The sequence below is a fragment of the Nerophis ophidion genome, linkage group LG02 (genome assembly GCF_033978795.1).
Source record: "Nerophis ophidion isolate RoL-2023_Sa linkage group LG02, RoL_Noph_v1.0, whole genome shotgun sequence".
NCBI classification, from domain to species: domain Eukaryota; kingdom Metazoa; phylum Chordata; class Actinopteri; order Syngnathiformes; family Syngnathidae; genus Nerophis; species Nerophis ophidion.
Genome location: NC_084612.1, coordinates 16941330 through 16963989, shown reverse-complemented (window position 1 = coordinate 16963989; position 22660 = coordinate 16941330). Strand labels below are relative to the sequence as shown.

The following is a 22660-nucleotide window of genomic DNA, read 5'->3' as shown; positions in this document are numbered from 1 at the left end:
TAATGCCACCTATAAAGTCATAGAGACCATGGAAACATTAACTGAACTTATTGCAAACTAAAGGTAGCGCAACATACGTCCATTTCAATCCAGGCTGTTCAGTACTTTGTGGCAAAGTCAACAACAACCACAGTCATATTAATAATAGAACAGAACACAATAAAAAATATCAAAAATATAATGTAAATTCCTGACTATAAACCGCAATTTTTTTCCTGCCGTGCTGCGTATGAAACCATAATTTAAGGATTAAGCTTTGCTAACAGCCATGTTTTGTGTTCAACAAATACTTTTCAATAAAAACATGCCGAGATACAGTAAAGTTGTGTTATTGTTTGAGCTATGGTGTCATCGTTTGGACGAGTTTGCTCAAAGCAGGTGCAGCGGAGTGAATGTCTACAGTCTTCCCTTTCATTTAGTGCTTTGAACTGGAGGTGCTGTTCCGTCTTCTAGCCATCCATAGCATTTTCACTAGTATATATATTCTTCAATCATCACTCAAAGCAATGTTTGTAAGTTTTTCAATATAACTACAACCATTCATATTAACTAATCTGTCCTATGGATGAGGTCATTCTGAGTGTTTATATGTATGTATGTGCTATAGTTACGTAATGAGTGTTGTTAGCATTAGCTAATAGGCTAGCGTGTTTACAAGTGCCTGTGTTAGTAATACTAACTTACAATAGTACTCTTTTTGTGTTGTTTCAGTTTTAAAAATTCCTCAGTCGATTCACTAAAACTTCACAGAGGAGTTATTTAGTATGCTTAGCTGATTGGAAAGCTATCACTCGCAGCTAGCGGGTCCATGATGATGACTTCTGATTTATTTATCGTCCGTTTTACTGCCGTGTTACAGGTACCATTTGGAAACAAAGTATTTAAAACATGTACAAAAGATTTCTACGTAAACAATTAATTTCACCACGTATATATCTGTGGGTTATAGTCAGTCAGGTGTGGCTAATATATGGGGGGGAAAAAAAAAATTATTCTAAAATTTAGTAGGTGTGCCCTATAGTCCGGAAAATATGGTATTTATTCTTAATGTTGCTGTTGTGCTACACAGCGATTAACATCTTTTGACACGTATAATTAAGATTGTTCAAAAGCAGGTTGCATTCAGTTTAATAAAGCTCTCCACTTCCACACAATGCCTTCAAAGGTGGGGAGTTTTATTGTTAGAAAGTTTTATAGTTAGAATATTATCACATATTTTCAGTTTCTCATTACAACTAGTCCGAAAAGGAGCAGAAAGAAGCAGAGTTTTTATTATCCATAACTAATATTTGTGTTGTTCTTTTAGAGCTATTAACTTACTTGTACACATCTATGATTGTAAATAAGCCTCTAAAGTTGCAAAAAACAACAACTGCAGGATGTCAAAGAACCTTATTACCCTCGTTTCAGTTATACTCAAAGGATTAACTTTTTTTGCCACATTTATCATTCAAATACAAATCCTTCTGCATCAGCTTTTTATTCTTAAGACTAGTGGTTAGTTTTTTTACACTTGAGAAAACAAAACGGCTTGCAAAGTTTACACTTTTTATACCTTCTTAGTTTTTTTTGGTTTTTTTACATTCATTTAACAGTTTGGAATGTTAAAATCTAGCATTACACATTGATTTTATAATAAACATTTTGACCCAGAAACAAACTATATCTATTTCCATTGCTGTTAATGCGGAAAAACAGATTTTGAGTTTCAACCAAACCTAATGCAATTGATCTTTAAGGTTCCACTGTAGTTATGTTTACATGTTTGTAAGCTACTAACACATTTCTCATCAATAGAGAACAGTTTAGCTTCTTGATTGTGGAACATTCTCCACAATTGATTTGTGGATTAGTGATTGTTTAAAAAAATGGTCAGTCGAGTCAGTTATAATGTTATACAGGCCAAAAAACAACACGATGTCAGGATTATGGTTACCACTCATGGTATTATGACATGACTATCGTCATGTATAATAAATGGGTTTTAGTAAAACATGCACAAATGAAACTACAAGCCAATATAAATTATTAATGCAGCTTCTTTGCTCTGAGCGCTGCCATGCTGTGTGTCTCTTGCCAGCAACATTAAGCAGGAAAACCACCCAGGCTCCCACAGCATCACCCTGAAAAAAAAACCCTCCTCCTCACTGGTGCCTGGTGTTTTTAAACTCTCAGCGCCTCTGGTGCTTGGCATGCAGCAAATAATGACACAAAAACTCAATGACCCAGTGCTGTTAGAGCGTCACAGAGCGATGGAAGAGGAGAAACGAAGGAAAAGGAAAATGGAAAAAAAAAAAAGAGGTTGAGGCAGACCAGCCTTGCCTCTGTTTACCTTCTGTTGACGGGAAGGGGGTTGTCATGATGGAGACAACATACATGGACAACACATGGAGACATGACATTAAGATGAAAGAAAAAACATTTGCATCCCCATCAATTTAACATGACATGAAAACAGGCAACTTCATAATGAAAATGATGGGATGATGATCGCCACTGAATTCATTCATAAAGTGTGTCACTGGTATTTTATTTGCTGCATTACGCATTGGTTGAATGTGCCGCCGAGATTAGACGCGCTAACACAAGTCATGTGGTGCAAGTGCATCGGCAGTCACTGAGAGGCTTTTTGAAGAAATACAAAAGCTTTCGAGCTGCATGCACTTGCGGCATTCATTGTGTCACGGCAACCAACACTGACATTGATGTCTTTCCTGATATACATCAAAAAGCACACAAATTACTGTGCTACTTTACACTGGACAATTTCTGGCTTGTTTTGAGTAGTTGTGTTTATTTATGTTGTTTGAGGTGATGGCTATTGTTAACTAGCAAAAGGAGAATGCTACATTGCATGAGCAAGTGCACCATGGGCTTTGACCAGGGGTCTCAAACTCAATTTACCTGAGGGCCACTGGATGCAGAAACTGAGTGAGGCTGGGCCGCAAGAAAAGATATCTTAAAAAAAACTAACATTCACTTTGTAATGAATTCACCTTCTTTGAATGGCTTTCCTGCCTTAGCAACATACTTGCCAACTCTCGCAATCTTCCCGGGAAACATCCAAAAATCAATGCCCTTCCCACAATCATTCTCCAACAATATTGAGGATGTGCCGTGGTGGCACTGCCTTCAGTGTCCTCTACTATCTAACGCCTCGTTCGCTTTTCCACCATTCAAACAGCCTGCCAGCCCAAGCACATATTGTTTGAGCCTTCTACAGATCCAGAGAAGTGACTGCAAAGCATACTTGATCAACAGCCACACAGGTCACACTGAGGGTGGCTGTATAAACACATGTAACACTGTTACAAATATGCACCACACTGTGAACCCACATTAAACAAGAATGACAAACACATTTTGGGAAAACGTCTGCACCGTAATACAACATAAACACAACAGAACAAATACCCAGAATCCCATGCAGTCCTAACTCTTCCGGACTACAATATGGAGCGGGGTTGGCTATTGTGTGACCTGTGTGGCTGTTGATCAAATATGTCTTGCAATCACTTACTTCGGTCAATGAATGTCAAATATGTCATGTGGCTGGGCTGGCACGCTGCTTGAACAGGTTGGAGAGAACTCCAAAGATAGCATCTCCACAGTGCCACCTCTATATTGTTGATCGAATGATATCCGGGAGAACGATTACCCCTGGAGGGGCACTGAAAATTGGGAGTCTCCCGGAAAAATCGAAGTAACTGTAAAATACAAGTGTGACGCTATAATGCACTATTCGTATACAACTCGCGGGCCGCACAAACATTACATTTTCACATCAAGGTGCGGGCAGCAAAATAATGTCTCGCGAGCCGCAATTGGCCCGCGGGCCGCGTGTTTGAGACCCCTGACTTTGACGTTTTCCATTATTTGTTGGAGTGGTTTTATTTATAGAAGGTTTCATTATAATCATAACTAAATACTCATTGATAACCGGCAGGACCTTCATTCATTCATCATATAACATGAATTTATTGCACACCTGTGTGTACATAGGTGTGCTCGTGCATGAGCAAGCACACCATAGGCTGTGACAATGTTGATACAATTTTTTTATTTTTTGCAAGGTGGCTTTTAACGTTAATGACTGTTGGGAAGAGTAATCTATTGAGTATGCAAAATGTCCAAAACAAGCGAGCGTACCTGGATTTTGTGGTACCTCAATTTAAAACAGCTCCAACTTTAGAATTTTGATATAGGGGAGATAATTGAGGTGTGTGGATTTATGTAGTGTTGAGATCGCAAATACTGTTACAAACACAAAAACTTTGAGTTTGATCCAAATACAATTGTGCCTTGTGTTCTGCGAACAAAAAATATAAAATGACAATACACTACTACCTTCATCCAGTATCAGTAAACCACATTTCAGATGGTATCGTTATTAACGTATTAACCTTTATACAGTAGTACCTCTACTTATTAGTGCCCCAACTTGAGTGTTTTGAGATAAAAGCTGTTTCTTGGCTAATTGTTAAGCTTTAAAGTTGCAGACAAAAAATGTGAGTTACAAGCGTCCCAGCCATTAGTTGGCGTGGACAAAAAACACAGTTAATCCTGTAAGATGTGCCTGAAACATTCGGTCTTACTTGCTAGCATTAACTGAAAGCTAGAGAGTGACATAACTTTGTTTTCCCATGTTTGGGAAGGAAGAAAGTAAATGTGAAGGACACTGCTGAGAAGAAGAGGCTGATGATATTCATTGAATTAAAGAAATAAGTCTTCCAAAAAAAGATGACAGGGTGTCTCCAATTTAGTGAAACATTTTGAGCGCAACACTGCTAGTCTTCATCATACTGAAGCAGAATATGTTTAAAGCCAGCTAAGAATCTTAAAACAAAATTCTTACTTATTTATCGATGAAAATATGGAAAAGCGGCTGATGGGGTGTTTGACATAGAAGCAGCTCGAAGGAAATACCATAAAAGTACACTCTCCAAGGTATATACTATACATTATCATTGATTTACTTTATAAAACTACTGTAGTTGTTAGTACTACATTTTATTGTACAGTGTTTATACAGTCTTTTTTATGAAAAAGATTTATTTTATTTTTGATGTTCAATTAATTTCAATGGTTGATTTCAGATACAGGTGTTTTGGGTTAAGAGCTTCATCACTGAACCATTAAAGCTTGTAAATTGAAGTAATACTCTAGTTTTTAATTATTTATTTCTCTTGTACCATGCAGAGTGATCAGCAATCACCAGTATGAGGAGTAGACAGCCTTGGCAACTGTGAGTGTTCTTATGCAAAATATATTTTCCTAATTTAGCATTAATATTCTTGCAAACAAAAGACTCATATAATTATGATGTACTTCTTGTATTGTGCAGGTGTACTTCATGAATCTTATGGTTAATTTTAAAATGTAAAATGTGACAAATTTTTTATGCAATTTAAAAAAAATGTTTTATTAGTTTTTTATGTCTTTTAACAAGTAGCATTTTGGGATTTGGTGTCAAATGAAAAGTGCATTATAAATAAAAAGTTTTATCATTACGATGACACAAACATCCACCAAAGCACACACAGACACGCTTCTGCGCATATATATGTGTGTGTATATATATATATATATATATATGTATATTGGGGGTGTGGGAAAAAATCGATTTGAATACGAATCGCGATTCTCCCGTTTATTGATTCAGAATCGATTCTCTCTTTTTTTTTTTAAATCGATTAAAAAAAAAAAAAGTTTGATTTTTATCAATCCAACAAAACACAGTAATACTATAATAATGCAATCCAATTCCAAAACCAAACCTGACCCAGCAACACTCAGAACTGCAATGAACAGAGCAATTGAAAGGAGACACAAACACGACACAGAACAAACCAAAACTAGTGAAACAAAAATTAATATTATCAACAACAGTATCAATATTAGCTATAATTACAGCATAGTAGTGATTATAAATCCCTCATTGACATTATCATGAGACATTTATAAAAATAAAAAAAATAGGAACAATAGTGTCACAGTGGCTTACACTTGTATCACATCTCGGCGTGGCGCAGTGGAAGAGTGGCCGTGCGCAACCCGAGGGTGACTGGTTCAAATCCCACCTAGAACCAACCTCGTCACGTCCGTTGTGTCCTGAGCAAGACACTTCACCCTTGCTCCTGATGGGTGCTGGTTGGTGCCTTGCATGGCAGCTCCCTCCATCAGTGTGTGAATGTGTGTGTGAATGGGTAAATGTGGAAGTAGTGTCAAAGCGCTTTGAGTACCTTGAAGGTAGAAAAGCGCTATACAAGTACAACCCATTTATTTATTTATCTCATAAGCTTGACAACACACTGTGTCCAATGTTTTCACAAAGATAAAATTAGTCATATTTTTGGTTCAGTTAATAGTCAAAACAAATTTACATTATTGCAATCAGTTGATAAAACATTGTCCTTTCCAATTATAAAAGCGTTTTAAAAAAAATCTACTACTCTGCTAGCATATCAGCAGACTGGGGTAGATCCTGCTGAAATCCTATGTATTGAATGACTACAGAATCATTTTCCATCCATCCATTTTCTACCGCTCATTCCCTTTGGGGTTGCGGGGGGCGCTGGTGCCTATCTCAGCTACAATCAGGCGGAAGTCGGGGTACACCCTGGACAAGTCGCCACCTCATCACAGGGCCAACACAGATAGGCAGACAACATTCACACTCACATTCACACACTAGGGCCAATTTAGTGTTGCCAATCAACCTATCCCCAGGTGCATGTCATTGGAAGTGGGAGGACAGAATTATTTCGAATCGGAAAAATATCGTTTTTGAATCGAAAATCACGTTGAATCGAAAAAAATCGATATATAATCGAATTGCGACCCCAACAATCGATATTGAATCGAATCGTGGGACTCCCAAATATTCGCAGCCCTAATATATATATATATATATATATATATATATATATATATATATATATATATATATATATATATATATTATATATATATATATACATAAACACACACACACACACACACACACGCACACACACGCACACGCACACACACGCACACACACGCACACACACACACACAAATCGTGCGGATAAGCTTGGCAGAGAACCCTAAATCCTAATTAAACTAAATCTGGTTAAGGCGTCATTAAGGTCTAATCCCTCACTGATGCAGACAAAGTCCACGTGTTTACGTGTATGATTTATGTGTATGTGATACGCAGTTGTTTTAAAGAGTAAAGCAAACATTAGTCTAACTTAGGTTGATGACTTTAGCAGTACAAAGTTGCTGTTGGATAAACGGGCTACGTTGTTGTTTGTGTGTACGCGTGCACGTGTTTGTGTAGGCCAAACAGCAGCAAGGATTAAAGAGTCTTAGACCCAACAAGTTTATAACAAATTGATCCTGGTCATGATGTGAGAAAGAAGAGTGTATCATGTTGCTTCTCAAAAGCCACCAATGTGTTCACGTGTGTCTGCACTGCCAAAATAAAAGTGTTCTCCACAAATAGTAGAGGGTGCTACCTCTTAAAGCCCTATGCAGGTCACATTGTTTAGCGAACAGTAACACACTCCTATATCTGGCAGTATATGCCTTATTTTATTTAGTTGTTTTTTTAATGTTGCATTGGAATGATGCCAATAGTTGAAAGATGTTTTTGTTTACATTAAAACTTTAACGCTGTGATGTGGGACCTCAGAAGCTGCAAGTAGGATGTTGCTACCTACTTGCCAGCTGGCATCATCTTTCAGTAGAACTAATGACTCTGTTGCAATGTAACAAGGTGGCCCACAAATAATAACTCCTATTTGTATCACAGTTATAAATCTGATGGTGTCTTCTGTCATATAAGGCAATATTGACAGGACACCTATGGTAAGCAATTATGATACAGTGAAACCTGTGTGTGTGTGTTTGTACGTTTGTGTGTGCGCGTGCATACAGCTCACCTTGCTGGCCTTGAGCACTTTGATCTGTTCTTCATTCACCGTGTCCTTGTTCTTCGCCAGGAATCCTTCACACTGGTATTCAACCTGCTCAAGAGAGTGCAGTTTGTGTGAAGATGTCAACAAACACAGAAAAAAACTGTAGCTTTATAACCCACACCTGACGAGCAGACCTTCAATTACTGTATTTACCGAATAAAAAACTTTTACAAGTCTATATAATGTAAGTCTTTTGTCCTGTATTTGTGGGGGGGGCTATATTTTATGAATACATAACTATACATGCGAACCAATAGATGGTACTTAAAAGACTCCCTCATTAAAATGTTGTTTCCGTCACTTACACATGCCAGTGACATGGAGAAATGCAGAGGCGACACAAGAGACCAGCTAGCAAAAAGTTGTTAGCAAGTTATCAAATAACAAAGGAGCAGTTAATGAAGCAGAGTCATTAGAAAAATGTCGACCATTTAAGAAATTTAATATCTTCATTTATTGTAATCTACCAGTTGGAATTTCAACAATATTTATATTCTTCAAAAATAATGGTGGGTGGTCTAAAACCCAGTGACATTATATTGGGGTCAATGGAGTATTACACAAATAACACTTAGAGGGCAATAATACCAACGAAAAACATTTCACAAATACAATTCAGTTCAGAGTAGAGATACACAAAGGTAAACAATTGAAACTAAAATATTAATCAAATATTACACGTTATGTTGTCCTTCCTCAGTCCACAAATAGTTGAGACTGAACCAACAGTGCCTCTACTGGTTGCATCAAAGTTGGGATGGGTACTAAATTCTGGACTTTTATAGGTACCGACTGAAGTCTGTCAGTACTACCGGGTTTCATTGACATAAAATCTAATGGTGCCATTTTATGATTCCTTAGCACGTGACATTAGGTTTTGTTGCAGGTCTGCACCTGACTGGGAACAAGGAGTCAAGCCCTTACATAAATTATGGGGATGTTCTATTCATCTTGTATCAAGTCTATTTTAACTTATTCTATCACTTCCTGGTTTGGTAACCTCAATGGAGCCTATAAAAACAGACTACCGTAATTTTCGGAGTATAAGTTGCTCCGGAGCATAAGTCGTACCTGCCCAAAACGCATAATAAAGAAGGAAAAAAAACATATATAAGTCGCACTGGAGTATAAGTCACATTTTTGGGGGACATTTATTTGATAAAATCCAACACCAAGAATAGACATTTGAAAGGCAATTTAAAATAAATAAAGAATAGTGAACAACAGGCTGAATAAGTGTACGTTATATGACGCATAAATAACCAACTGAGAAGGTGCCTGGTATGTTAACGTAACATATTATGGTAAGAGACATTCAAATAAATATAACATATAGAACATGCTATACGTTTACCAAACAATCCGTCACTCCCAATCGCTAAATCCGATGAAATCTTCTTTCTCGGTGTCGCTTCTAAATAATATTTGATATTTTACGGTAATGTGTTAATTTCACACATAAGTCGGTCCTGAGTATAAGTCACACCCCTGGCCAAATTATGAAAAAAACTGCGATTTCTAGTCTGAAAAACACGGTAGGTGGTATAATCAAGGTTTGCCAAAAGACCATAGGCACTACCTTGAACCCCCTGAACCAGATCTATAAGGCCAGAGTCATCCAGGAGGCAAAGGCCATTCTGGTCAACCCTCAGCACCCTCTCTTCTCAGAGTTTTGACTCTTGCCTACAGGATGCAGGTACGCCCCTAGTAATAGGAAGGCTAAAGCCAACAAAAACATAAGATCCTTTGTTCCCTCAACTGTTCACTTTATAAATGAGCTTCTTAAACAAGCTTAGCTGCTATTCAATCACTTTAGTGGGAAGCGACGTGTGGTGATTAGTTTTTATTGTATTACAAATGTTTTTAGTTTTTAGCTCAATGTCTTCATGATAGTTTGTATGTTGTATGTATTTTATGTATTTGCACCTTGTTTTTACTGTTGTACATTGTTTTTACTGTTGTACTTTGTTTTTGATGACTACTGCTGCAAACCAAATTGCACCTCAGGGACAATAAAGATTTTCGAAGTCTAAGTCTAAACTCAGGTAATTTTCCGTGCAAATAAAGCAAGAAGAAGGCAGTCAAAAGTACAGTATGGCTCCACTTTTATAAATACGCTACCGAGTAGCACTAAGATCCATGTTAAGTTAAAGTTAAAGTACCAATGATTGTCACACACACTCTTGGTGTGGCGAAATTATTCTCTGCATTTGACCCATCAACCTTGATCACATCCTGGGAGGTGAGGGGAGCAGTGGGCAGCAGCGGTGCCGCGCCCGGGTATCATTTTTGGTGATTTAACCCCCAATTCCAACCCTTGATGCTGAGCGCCAAGCAGGGAGGGAATGAGTCCCATTTTTATAGTCTTTGGAATGACTCGGCTGGGGTTTGAACTCACAACCTACCGATCTCAGGGCAGACACACTAACCACTGAGTTACAATTAAACAATGTGTAATTAATACAATATTTACATATTAAACTGTTTGTAGGGCTCAACAAAAGACTAATTCACGGCTGAGGCAACACCCCGTAAACTATACACGACTGCCATCTAACCTTATGAAATTACAGTACCAGGATAGATCCCGAGTAGTGGGAATTGCTACTGTTTTGATTCAAATGTGAAAGGTACCCTTCTTTAAAGCCAATCAGTTCCATATGAACACTTTTTTTATTATCATCATCATGTCCATTCCTCATTTTGAATTTGAGTTTGAGATGTATTAATTCAACAGTATCCTTCTTAGCATGGTTGTAGTTTGCAGTGTGGTAGACTGCATGTTTGATCAGCAATGTTTCCTCAGGAATGTGTTTTCCTTATCAGGGAAAATCCACGTTAGTCCTTGGTCCGTTTATCTGTAACCTCATAGCAAGGGGACTTAAACATAACATAACTGTGGAAACAAAGTGAATTTCAACAGAAGACCTAATTTGTGTGCGAGAACAGTGATAACAATAACAAGTCCTCCTACAATCCTAAAAACTACTCTTCTGCAGCTAAATTTTTGCGGAAAAAAAAATGTTGCGCCAACCCCTAACATTGGGTTGGCTCTCAATGAAGTTAAAACATGTTGTACGCAAACATGCATTAGGTTTGGCTAAATGCATCACATGGACAATTATACAATTGATTAGTAAAAGTCAATAATCAATAATCAATATATTTATTGTTATGTAAATAAAGAAATGCAGACAGTAGTAAAATTTGGTTGACTGCAGCGAGCCACGTCACAGAGAGATCCGACCTACTCCTTCATTATAGGGCACTTAAGTTTCAGTTTTGCACAAATTTCCATTAATTTAATAAAAGGATGGGAATTAATTTAACTGTTTCCTATCACAAATGCTCTGTTTTTTGTTTAAAGTTGCAAGTGATAAATGCTTATTTAGTGAAACGAAAAGAAATATAAAACTGCATCGATGTGCATAAATTAAAGATTCATCAATAATACTTTTTTATTCGAATCGTAGTTCCGGAATCATAATCGAATCGTGAGGTGCCTACCTCTGAGTCCCACCCTAAAGTTTAGCCCACCTTATCAGCAAAGTGTTGGATGATGAAAGCTCGGTTTGACATGCGGGGCTTCTCGAAGAGGGAACACGTCTTTAGGTGAGTGTTGTAGAGCTTCTGAGCCCATGAATCATCTGAGCCTTTGGGCATCTGATGGAAGACAAGGCATGAATGAATTAAACCAAAGAAATACACCGTTTTTTTTTTAAATGCAGAAGTTATACCCTGCACTCCTCATCCAGCAGGTCCAGGACGCCCATCTTGGCTTCGATGAGGTTGATGCAGGGCTGATTGTCGTAGAAATCGATGAGAGTCCAGGGGATCTGTTCCTTCATGTACTCTTCCTGCTCCAGTTTAAAAACGTGCTGCGCTCAACACAAACACAAAGTAAACATTAAGATGTTTGCAACAACAGTAATTAAAAACACAAACTATAATTATAAAAAGCACCATGTTGAATTGTTGCTGTAGCTTCTCATTGGCGTAGTTGATGCAGAATTGCTCAAAGCTGTTGATTTCAAACGTTTCAAACCTTGGGAAAGCGGAAAAATATTTTGTTAGTGTCAAGTAATTCCAGCAATATTTGGTTAAAAACATGTGTGAGATTGTCTATATACACCACTTGGAATAAAACAATCACTATGCGATGAGCAGCACGCAAAGCAAGTGTGACGTCACTCAGGCTTGATGCAGCTCTGACTGTTTGTCGCAGACCTGAGCGACAGAAGTAAAGAGTCCCTTAACTCGAGTACAATAACACCATAACCAGATTTGTTGCTCGTCGTATCAAATAAAGAAAAATTCACTAAAAATATTAGAGAAGTCTCTAGAAACTTGAAAATTTCTCAACAAGGTACATAGTACAATAAGCAGCATCAATTGAAAAAGAGCAGAACCATTTAAAATAAGAAGAAATATATGTTATTACTAATTAATAATAACAGACTTGTTTTTAAATTTATGTAAAACATTATGTTAGCCTTTTTAAAGAAAATACTGTAAATACATCATCACAGATCATGCAAATTATATGACGACGTCATATTGACAACGCCCCACCACGCGCACACCGCCACAGGTATTTTGGCAATCTGGGAAAACCCTGAGCAAACAGGCGGCACCAAAAGTAATTTGGTGCCACCTGTTTGTTTGGACCTTTAAATACCTTAATTCCAAATATAGGATGGATTTTCAGACCTTTTTCTAGAGGAAAAATATCCTCCCAGTTAAGGGAGGAAACTAAATCTAATTGTATTTTGAAGGAACTTGAAAAGGCATACCCGTAAATGTCGAGGACGCCGATGAAGGAGTGCTGCTTGATATTGGTAATGAGCGCCTTGTTGACGTGCTCCACGATCCAGTTAAAGAGTTTTGCGTAGATATGTTTGGCCAAAGCGTCGCGGGCATTGGTGGCTTGTAGGCGGGGAAGGGTCTTAACGTAAGTCTCGGTGGCCGTCTTCAGCTTTCTGTGACACAGCCACTGAGTCATGTCCTCGTAGGTGACGCCCACCAGCTCACAGAATGCGGTCAGGTGATTATTGTTGGACTGCAAGAAAGAAAAATACACTTTTTTTAGCGTGTTTGCCGCGTGATGCTTTTGTATTGATGCTTTAATAACATGATGTGGGGAAACTGATTTTATTACAGCACACATTTCTATGTATATTTTGGATTAACAAAGCTGCAGCAAACTATAATTCATTCATGAAAACTTTAAATGTCTAATTTCAGTTGGGTAAATATGGGAGTAAATCATATTAGGCCGACCATAATATAAATTCCACTAAATTAAGAGCTTATATGAACAATACAATGTTCTCACAGGAATGATACTGCTATCCGAATCCTTGTCTTTTATCTCCACATTTCCCAGATGAAGAATAGCAGCCAGAACTTCAAACAATCCCATCTGATATGACTCATTGATACCTGGAGAAGAAAACAGATTCTTCAATTAATAAAACATAATCCAACTTGATTATAGTTTTACTGGAAAAATTACACAATACAATGCACAAATGAAACTGTCATAGATGAGATAAAATGTGAAAATAACATTAGTCGGAGCCTCACAATGTTGCGTATGTGCGCCATTTAATTTTTTTTTTAGCAATGCTATATTAACCACATATAAGCAAGCACATTGCCTTGGGGAAATAATGTGCTTTACCAAGTGACAAACTATGGGTGGAGTTGAGCATCCTATTTGTTAGTCAGCCACTTCTTGGGTGACTCCATTATGATTCTAAGGAGGCGGACAGTTGCACCCATACCACAGAGATAACAACAACATTGGTGAAAATAAATCTGTGCGCACCTACTTGCTGATTGCTACTACAGTATGGACGAATTGCAAAATGTTCACCTAAAGTTTACATGGAATCTACTACGTCTCTAAAACAAGTATTCACCAAGCAACGAAAAGGCGTGGCGGGTGGTGCAGAGCTCCTTGGTGTCGTCTACACCTTCGATCACGGGACTGCGGCCCTGCCAGGTATACACAAAGTTGTTTGCATTGCCTAAGAGGGGGAAAGCACATTGAAGAAAGGTTTACATGCCATCGTTGATAAAAATAATGATCTATTACCCACACACAAGGCCCCCTGGCCCTTCTAACCCTAAACCCATACACACACTTGGTATGTTTACATGCATTAAAAACAAATTATTGCATGTTTTTGGTTGAAACCACCTTAAACAAACATTTAAAAACCTTTAATAGGTTTACGACTTTTTAAAGATGGGATTACCATATATACAAACCCCATTTCTATATGAGTTGGGAAATTGTGTTAGATGTAAATATAAACGGAATACAATGATTTGCAAATCCTTTTCAACCTATATTCAGTTGAATGCACTGCAAAGACAAGATATTTGATGTTCAAACTCATAAACTTTATTTTTTTTTGCAAATAACTTAGAATTTCATGGCTGCAACACGTGCCGAAGTAGTTGGGAAAGGGCATGTTCACCACTGTGTTACATCACCTTTTCTTTTAACAACACTCAAAAAACGTTTGGGAACTGAGGAAACTAATTGTTGAAGCTTTGAAAGTGGAATTCTTTCCCATTCTTGTTTTATGTAGTGCTTTAGTCATTCAACAGTCCGGGGTCTCCACTGTCGTATTTTACGCTTCATAATGCGCCACACATTTTCGATGGGAGACAGGTCTGGACTGCAGGCGTGCCAGGAAAGTACCCGCACTCTTTTACTACAAAACCACACTGTTGTAACATGTGGCTTGGCATTGTCTTGCTGAAATAAGCAGGAGCGTCCATGATAAGGTTGCTTGGATGACAACATATGTTGCTCCAAAACCTGTATGGACCATTCAGCATTATAGGTGCCTTTACAGATGTGTAAGTTACCCATGCCTTGGGCAGTAAAACACCCCCATACCATCACAGATGCTGGCTTTTGAACTTCGCGCCTATAACAATCCGGATGGTTATTTTCCTCTTTGTTACGTAGGACACCACGTCCAGAGTTTTCAAATATAATTTGAAATGTGGACTCGCCAGACCACAGAACACTTTTCCACTTTGCATCAGTCCATCTTAGATGAGCTCGGTCCCAGCGAAGCCGGCTGCGTTCTTTGGTGTTGTTGATGAATGGGTTTTGCTTTGCATAGCAGAGTTTTAACTTGCACTTACAGATGTACCAACCAACTGTAATTACTGACAGTGGTTTCATAAAGTGTTCCTGAGCCTATGTGGAGAAATCCTTTACACACTGATGTCTGTTTTTGATGCAGTACTGCCTGAGGGATCAACAGTCCGTAATATCATCGCTTACGTGCAGTGATTTCTCCAGATTCTCTGAACCTTTTGATGATTTTACGGACCGTAGATGGTAAAATCCCTAAATTCCTTGCAATAGCTCGTTGAGAAATGAGAAATTGTTCGACAATTTGCTTACAAATTGGTGACCCTCGCCCCATCCTCGTTTGTGAATTACTTAGCATTTCATGGAAGCTGCATTTATACCCAATCATGGCACCCACCTGTTCCCAATTAGCCTGCACACCTGTGGGATGTTCCAAATAAGTGTTTGATGAGAATTTCTGAACTTTATCAGTATTTATTGCCACATTTCCCAACTTCTTTGTCACGTGTTGCTGGCATCAAATTCTAAAGTTAATGATCATTTGCAAAAAAAAAAAAAAAAAGTTTAACAGTTTGAACATCAAATATGTTGTCTTTGTAGCATATTCAACTGAATATGGGTTGAAAATGATTTGCAAATCATTGTATTCCGTTTATATTTACATCTAACACAATTTCCCAACTCATGGAAACAGGGTTTATAGAACATATATAGATAAACCATCAGAAATAATTTGATTTTGTTCATGAAAAAAAAGTGACTTTTCGGGGCGGTTCTTTACAAAAAGGTACCAAATAATTTAATATAAGGTAGCCAGAATATGAATTTAAATAATGATATAATCTGTTATTATTCTTGTGAAATGTTATCATAAATATGCAACATTTTCTTCTACTTAAGAATGTAAACTCGATATTAGCTGATACAAATAGGATTCTCATTAGTAGATAATATACATTCTAAAAATATATCATCAATATTATGAGTATATTATTATTATTATTTATACATTTCCTGGGAGTGAAGTATCGCCAGTCTTTAACAACTAGTGACAACTTTGTTTGTAACTTTAATCGAGGGTCTTTGAATGCACCACAGCTATAGGCAACAGGATGCGAAACTGAAACTTGTACATACCGGCAACTTTCTCCTATGCTATCACATTTAGATTTATTTTCTTCCACTTTTCTTCTATCCCCTCCTCTTTGTTCCAAAATGCTGGTGCTGTGTGTGAATGCTTAAAGTTGAGCTTTGACGACGCTGGGTTTGCTGCTCGGTGCAACAGACCATTTCGTATTTTTTATAGGTAGTGGTAGATATTCCTAATTTGATTGAGGCAGCCTTGTTATTAAACTTTCACGGCTATAATAGCTTTATATTTACATAAATGGCTAATTTATTTTATAACGTACATATTTAAACAGCAGGAGAAAAATGGTAAAACTTTAAAAAAGCCCAGAGCCCCGGTACAACATCTGTAGTTACCGACCCACATCCACACTCCTGTCTATACACACACTTCAATTCTAAGGTCTTAAACACTAAATTATTCTTGAAAATAAAAAATGTCAGCTTCCCAAAATTATCAAAAATACTTTCGGTTAAAGTCCATGTTGAAATATTAATATAAAGGATTAGTTTATGGTAAAAATAAATGGCATTTTTAATTAGATATTTTATATAGCTAGTCTTATTTGTGCAGTTTTGCCATTTTTGGGTAATTTCAGGAAAAGTGAAGATAATTAGTTAAGTTTTTTCTAAAATAGCAAATTTTACAAATATTTATTCAACAAATTCCTAGGATTTCATAAGGGTAATACAATTAAACAGAACATTAGTATAACTAAATTATATACATTTAAAAATAGCTAAATTAAATCTAATTTATTAAAAACAAATTCTGAAAACAAACACTTTTTTCTGCTATCTGAAGTGTCAGTTCCACCAAAAATAAATATGTTCCAACAATTAACATGTAAATTAATGAATGAACTGTTGCCTGGCAACAGGGGCATGGACTCAGTGACAAATACCCTCTATTTACTGAGCCAGCAAGTCGGCATGAGAGGAAGACAGCAGCTGTGTGTGAGTGCGTGCGAGTTCCGTGACTTAGATGAGCAGGTGCAGACCCACAGTGGGTGTGCTCTGCATGAAAGCCTGTTCGACAACAGAGTCTTGTGTGTGCCTCGCTACCAGCAATGACATCATCATAAAAGTCTTGATGTGATACGAAACACGACAGACGATTTAAACACCTTCCATTGATTGGTTTGAAGATGTGGAAAGAATCCCCTGTAGGAGCTCAATTTCAGTTTCAGTGGAACATAATTGGATGTTTTATAATATCCATTCATAGCTTTATTTGCTTGGATTAATGACTTATCGAGATGGTTGCTTTTCAGTGTTTTGGCAATTACCACGTAGTATAGTACCTACACTTCTTACAGAGGTCACTTGAATTTTCTCAGGGACCACCAGTGACCCACAGACCAAACTCTAAGGAAGACTGGGGGAGTGTACGTCTATTTGTGTGTAGGTCAGTATACAACACTTACTCAGTTTTAGTTTCTTGAACTCCGGCAGATGTGATGATGCACAGAGCTGATAAAAGATATGATAATTCCTCTCCTCGTCTGCCTGCAAGAAAACAAATGAGGCAATAATTTATCAAAATTGAATGATCAATTGAATCCAAATAAAATATTGTCATTTGCGATGAAGGTGTTACCAAAACACATACTACGCAATACGAAATTGCCTCCTATCTCTGTAGGTGACGTCAGCAGGCTGCGAAAAGTGAGTGTTTCAAAATGTGCTGAAACTCGTTAGAAAACAAGCCTAAATCACTACTTTTACCTCTAGACATATTTTTTTAGGTCAAGAACTATGAAATAGGTGCCAATGTTGTCTGCCTAAAACGACATAATTCAAAACTAATTTTATAAATACATTTATATAGATTTCAGAACTATCTTCATAATTTCCCAATGACTAATTGATTTTTACTGAATCACAGTTTAAAAACATTGAAGAAATTTAACCATTCAGGTGCAGTGACACTGTTGTAATGATCAAAGCATCCAAACAGAAAAATCAACGTTTTTATTATCAGACACATTTTCCACTGAGGCGCAAAAGGTGAATACATTAATGTATACTTGAATTATGTACAATATACTCGAATATCATGTTTGGTTTTTTTCTTAAAAAAAAAAAATTTAAAAAACGGATTCATACCGCCCCATTTGTCGCAGTTTACCTGACACATGAAACATGAGGAATTGGGGGTTTGCACTATCAACTTTCGCTGCAAGATGGCAGTAGAGCAGGCTTTTAAAATTTGCACATGATGTGTTTCAAAGCATATCATATATGTTGGAGCTAACAGTAGACTTGTCAAACATAGGCTATTCAATTATGATACATCTTTTTCAACCATATCATATTAGATTGGCGAGGTTCGGATCGTAGAGCAGCCACAAGTGGGCAAGAGAGATGCAGTCACTGCATATTGACTTGGGTCACTTGTATTGCTGCCTTACCATTTCCATATGGACACAGCCAAACATTTACAAAATATGACAAGGACAATATGTACAGCCTTGTCCTTTATCTCAACACATATCAGCTGATACTAAAACATGTACACAAAGACGTTACGTCCATGTTATAATGTGTATTAAGAGATGGATTTACTTTTAGGAATAGATCAAGGTAGTTTCCTCCTACTCGTGTTGACATTATCAAGAGCTCAAAACATAGTCCAAAAAGATCGGTTTATCGTATGTAAAGTACTGTATGGTTGTCACAAGCATGAAAAACTTGCGTTTTACACTCATCACTAAATATGAAGGGACAACTGTGGAATTCCATTAAAATAATGACAATAGACATAAAAAGTACTGAGATGTCTGGTTTCCTCACTGTACTACACTTAAGTCTGTCAAAGAACAGTGCAAAGTTAGAAATCAGATAGAACTGCGCTGTGCTTCTTCCGGTAATGAACTGCAGTGCATAAAGTCGATATAACTTATTTGTGCCTTGTCAAAAGATTATATTGATAGAAACTTCCCCATGTAACAAATATATTTATCATAATATCATTTTTATTGGGCAGCACGGCTGAACAGGGGTTAGTTAATGTGCCTTACTATAATGCGCCTGGAGATACAGGTAGGTTGATTGGCAACACTAAATTGGCCCTAGTGTGTGAATGTGAGTGCGAATATTGTCTGTCTATCTGTGTCGGCCCTGCGATGAGGTGGCGACTTGTCCATGCCCGAGTGCAGCTGGAATAGGCTCCAGACCCTCCGCAGCCCCGAAAGAGACAAGTGGTAGAAATGGATGGATGGATGAATCTTGCAATAAAATTTTAATAAGATCATGCCTAAACAATTAGTAAAAAAGCAACCTATCACAGCAAACCTACAGTACAGTAAATGTTTCCAACACTCACCTGGAACACCACCCTGGATTTTTCCAGAAGATATGTCCTCATGTTGGCACCAATGATTCTGTAGCGGTTGTCAAAGCCGATCTCGATATACTTTCCAAAGCGACTGCTGTTGTCGTTGCGAGTTGTCTTAGCATTACCGATGGCCTGAGAGAGAAGACAAACATTACCATCGTTGACATTTTTGTAATGGCTCAGTCAGAAGGTCTTTATAAATAATGAAAAATATTCAACAGTCTAACGCAGGCAGTTTGACAGGCACTACAGTTCAGAATCAAATATTTGGGGACAAAAGGGCTCCAAAGTTGCATACAATTCCAGTGTTTGTTTTCAGCAAATCTCATAGGACTTCAGTTCAATGTGGATTAAAGAGATTATGCTTTTTCTTAGATTTTTTGTGTGATGTCTCCACCTAAAAGGTACCATTGAGGGCAAAGAGCCAAAATGTGAAGATGAAAATTGACCCAGACATTAAAAAGTAAACGGAAAACAGAGGAAAGTAATGCACCCACCCTTATCCTGACTGCTAAGCATATAATGGCAATAAAAAAAAATTGATTGCATATTAGAAACAGCCTTGCGATGAGGTTGCGACTTGTCCAGGGTGTACCTGAATGCAGCTATATAGGCTCACCCCCCATCCCTGCAACCCCGATAGAGACAAGCGGTAGAAAATGGATGGATGGATGGATATTAGAAACAAAGCAGCACTGCGTCTTTAAGTCATGTCCACAAGTTACGGGTTTACGTTTTGTTATTTTTGTTTTACAGCTTAACTTCTTTTTAAACTTACAGTGATACCTCAACTTAAGAGTGCCCCAGTTCAAGAGTGTTTTGAGATCAGAGCTGCCTTTCAGCTAATTGTTATGTTTTAAGTCGCAAGCAAAACTGTGAGATACAAACATCCCCGCCATTAGTTTGCATAACAAATGTCACAGTGAACCCTGTAAGATCTGCCGAATACATCTGGTCTTACTCGCTAGCATTAGCATATAGCTAAATATCGACATAACTTTGCTTTCCAACTATGGGAAGGAAGAAAGTGAGTGTAAAGGACAGTGTTAAGAAAAAGAAGTGGATGACATTCATTGAATTAAAAACATAAAACACCAAATACATGACAGAGCGTGTCACCAACTTGTCAAAGCAATTCAGGAGTAACTGCTACTCTGCACCATAGTGAAGCAGGATGAGTCTAATGCCAGGGAAGAAAGTTAAAATAATATCTAACATTCTATCTATCGATACAATTATGGAAAAACTGCTGATGGTGTGATTGACAGTGAAGCAGCTAGAAGGAGATGCCATAAGAGTAGTTGCTGTGCTTTTTTTTTTTTTTTTTTTTTTTTACATTACTTCCTAAATGACAGTGGTTTTATTGATTTTCTACATTAATTTTTATCCCAAAAAAATTTGATTAAAAGGAATGTACACGACCCTGAACGGGACAAGCGGTAGAAATGGATGGATGGATGTTAAACTTGTGATGTTTTAGGTGCTGGGACAAGCACTAATAAATTGATTTAAATTAATTTTAATGAAAGACACTGATTTGAGATACAAGTGTGTGAAAGAATCAAGAGCTCAAATTTAGCTTGTAACTTCAGGTAATCCTGTACTTTATATGGCAGTTAAGAATGCTAACAAGTGAAATGTAGTCAAGCCTCAAAGAATGTTGCCTACCAAGCAAACATCCTCCTCTTTACTTTTTCATACAAATATAATTCAGAATTGATTAACATGGACCTGACTTAAACAGGTTGAAAAACTTGTTCTGATGTTACCATTTAGTGGTCAATTGTACTGAATATCTACTGTACTGAGCAATCTACTAATAAAAGTTCCAATCAATCAATCAAAAGACAGTTAAATTGTATGAGACAAACACTGACCGTATGTTTAAAATGTTTTATGATAAAAGTTTTACCCTGGAACAGACTATAATCACATTTCCTTTATTGTCTTTGTATACTTATGGGTAAAGGCCATCCAGCCATCCATTTTCTACCACTTATTCCCCTTTTGGGATAGCGGGGGGCGCTGGAGCCTATCTCAGCTACAATATGGGTAAAATGTTATCTCAAAATCTGAACAAATGCCAGCTTGACCTCATATCCCGCAGTGCATTGTGTTCAACATTAAGAGACAGAAAGTCAGTCTTTCACTGCGTACAATATATCTATTAAATATGTGTGTCACAAACATTTAAACGCCTTACACACACACACACACACACACACACACACGTACATGTGCACGCACACACAAAACAATATTGTAAAAGGCTGATGCAGATATTACGCCTGCATCCAGGAATTGTTGCTGCAGTTACATCACTGTGACCCAAGTACACCTTCTATTTATCCAGTCAGCTTGCCTCTGATTGGTCAGAGTAAAAGTAGGCGGGAGGAAGAGGGAGATTCTGGTCGAAGGGAGAGTAGAGGAAATGAGAGAATGTGCCCTCACCTCCATGATTGGGTTAGAAGCCAACACTTTCTCTTCTACGTTTGCCTCGCTGGCTGAGCCGCTGACCGTGGCAAAGTATCTCATGGCGTACTTGGCCGACACAGTCTTTCCTGCCCCCGACTCTCCGCTGACAATGATTGACTGGTTCCTCTCATCCCTGAAACAAGACGTTACAGTGACGTGCTGTGATCTGGGTAATGCATTGGTGTGTTTCAAGGAAATGATGGGGTTGCTGGGTCTTTAATAACAGACAAAGGGAAAGTGTAAAGCTGTAATTATTATCAGCAGGCGTGGGCAAACCTTCTAAACTCATTGCTCTTTGCATGCTTTAACAAGAGATGTGCCCTGAAGAGGAAGGAGGCTGCGACAAAACCCCCTCTGTTACAAAACTGGGCTGAGATACTTGGTATTATCAGTCTTAAGCTGGCTTTCAAAAAATATGCTGATTCTCAATACTTTATTTATATTTCTTGACCTGATACAAGCAATACTTTAAGTCAGGTTAGTTGTTGTTAGAGGACAATGATTTATTGGTACAATTAATGATAACATATTTTATCTTCTCAGAGGACAGTTCAATAAAAAAAAAGCAAATTTGAACATACTTGAGAGTAGTGTACATACAGCTTGTATAGCAGGATAGGTGCATTATCC

General features: G+C 37.6%; 1 protein-coding gene across 8 annotated transcripts in view; it reads right to left on the bottom strand.

Moving 5' to 3' along the window:
* myo5aa (myosin VAa) overlaps positions 1–22660 on the bottom strand; it is a 106033-nt gene that overhangs the window by 30744 nt on the left and 52629 nt on the right. For all 8 annotated transcript variants that reach the window (XM_061878126.1, XM_061878119.1, XM_061878096.1 and 5 more), the window contains exons 5-14: positions 22007–22163; positions 19544–19687; positions 17643–17724; positions 13889–13996; positions 13300–13406; positions 12758–13023; positions 11928–12009; positions 11702–11842; positions 11502–11627; positions 7929–8012 (exon numbers count right to left, since the gene is read on the bottom strand). In XM_061878126.1, coding sequence (XP_061734110.1) covers positions 7929–8012; positions 11502–11627; positions 11702–11842; positions 11928–12009; positions 12758–13023; positions 13300–13406; positions 13889–13996; positions 17643–17724; positions 19544–19687; positions 22007–22163 — 1297 coding nt within the window. The remainder of the gene's footprint in view (positions 1–7928; positions 8013–11501; positions 11628–11701; positions 11843–11927; positions 12010–12757; positions 13024–13299; positions 13407–13888; positions 13997–17642; positions 17725–19543; positions 19688–22006; positions 22164–22660) is intronic.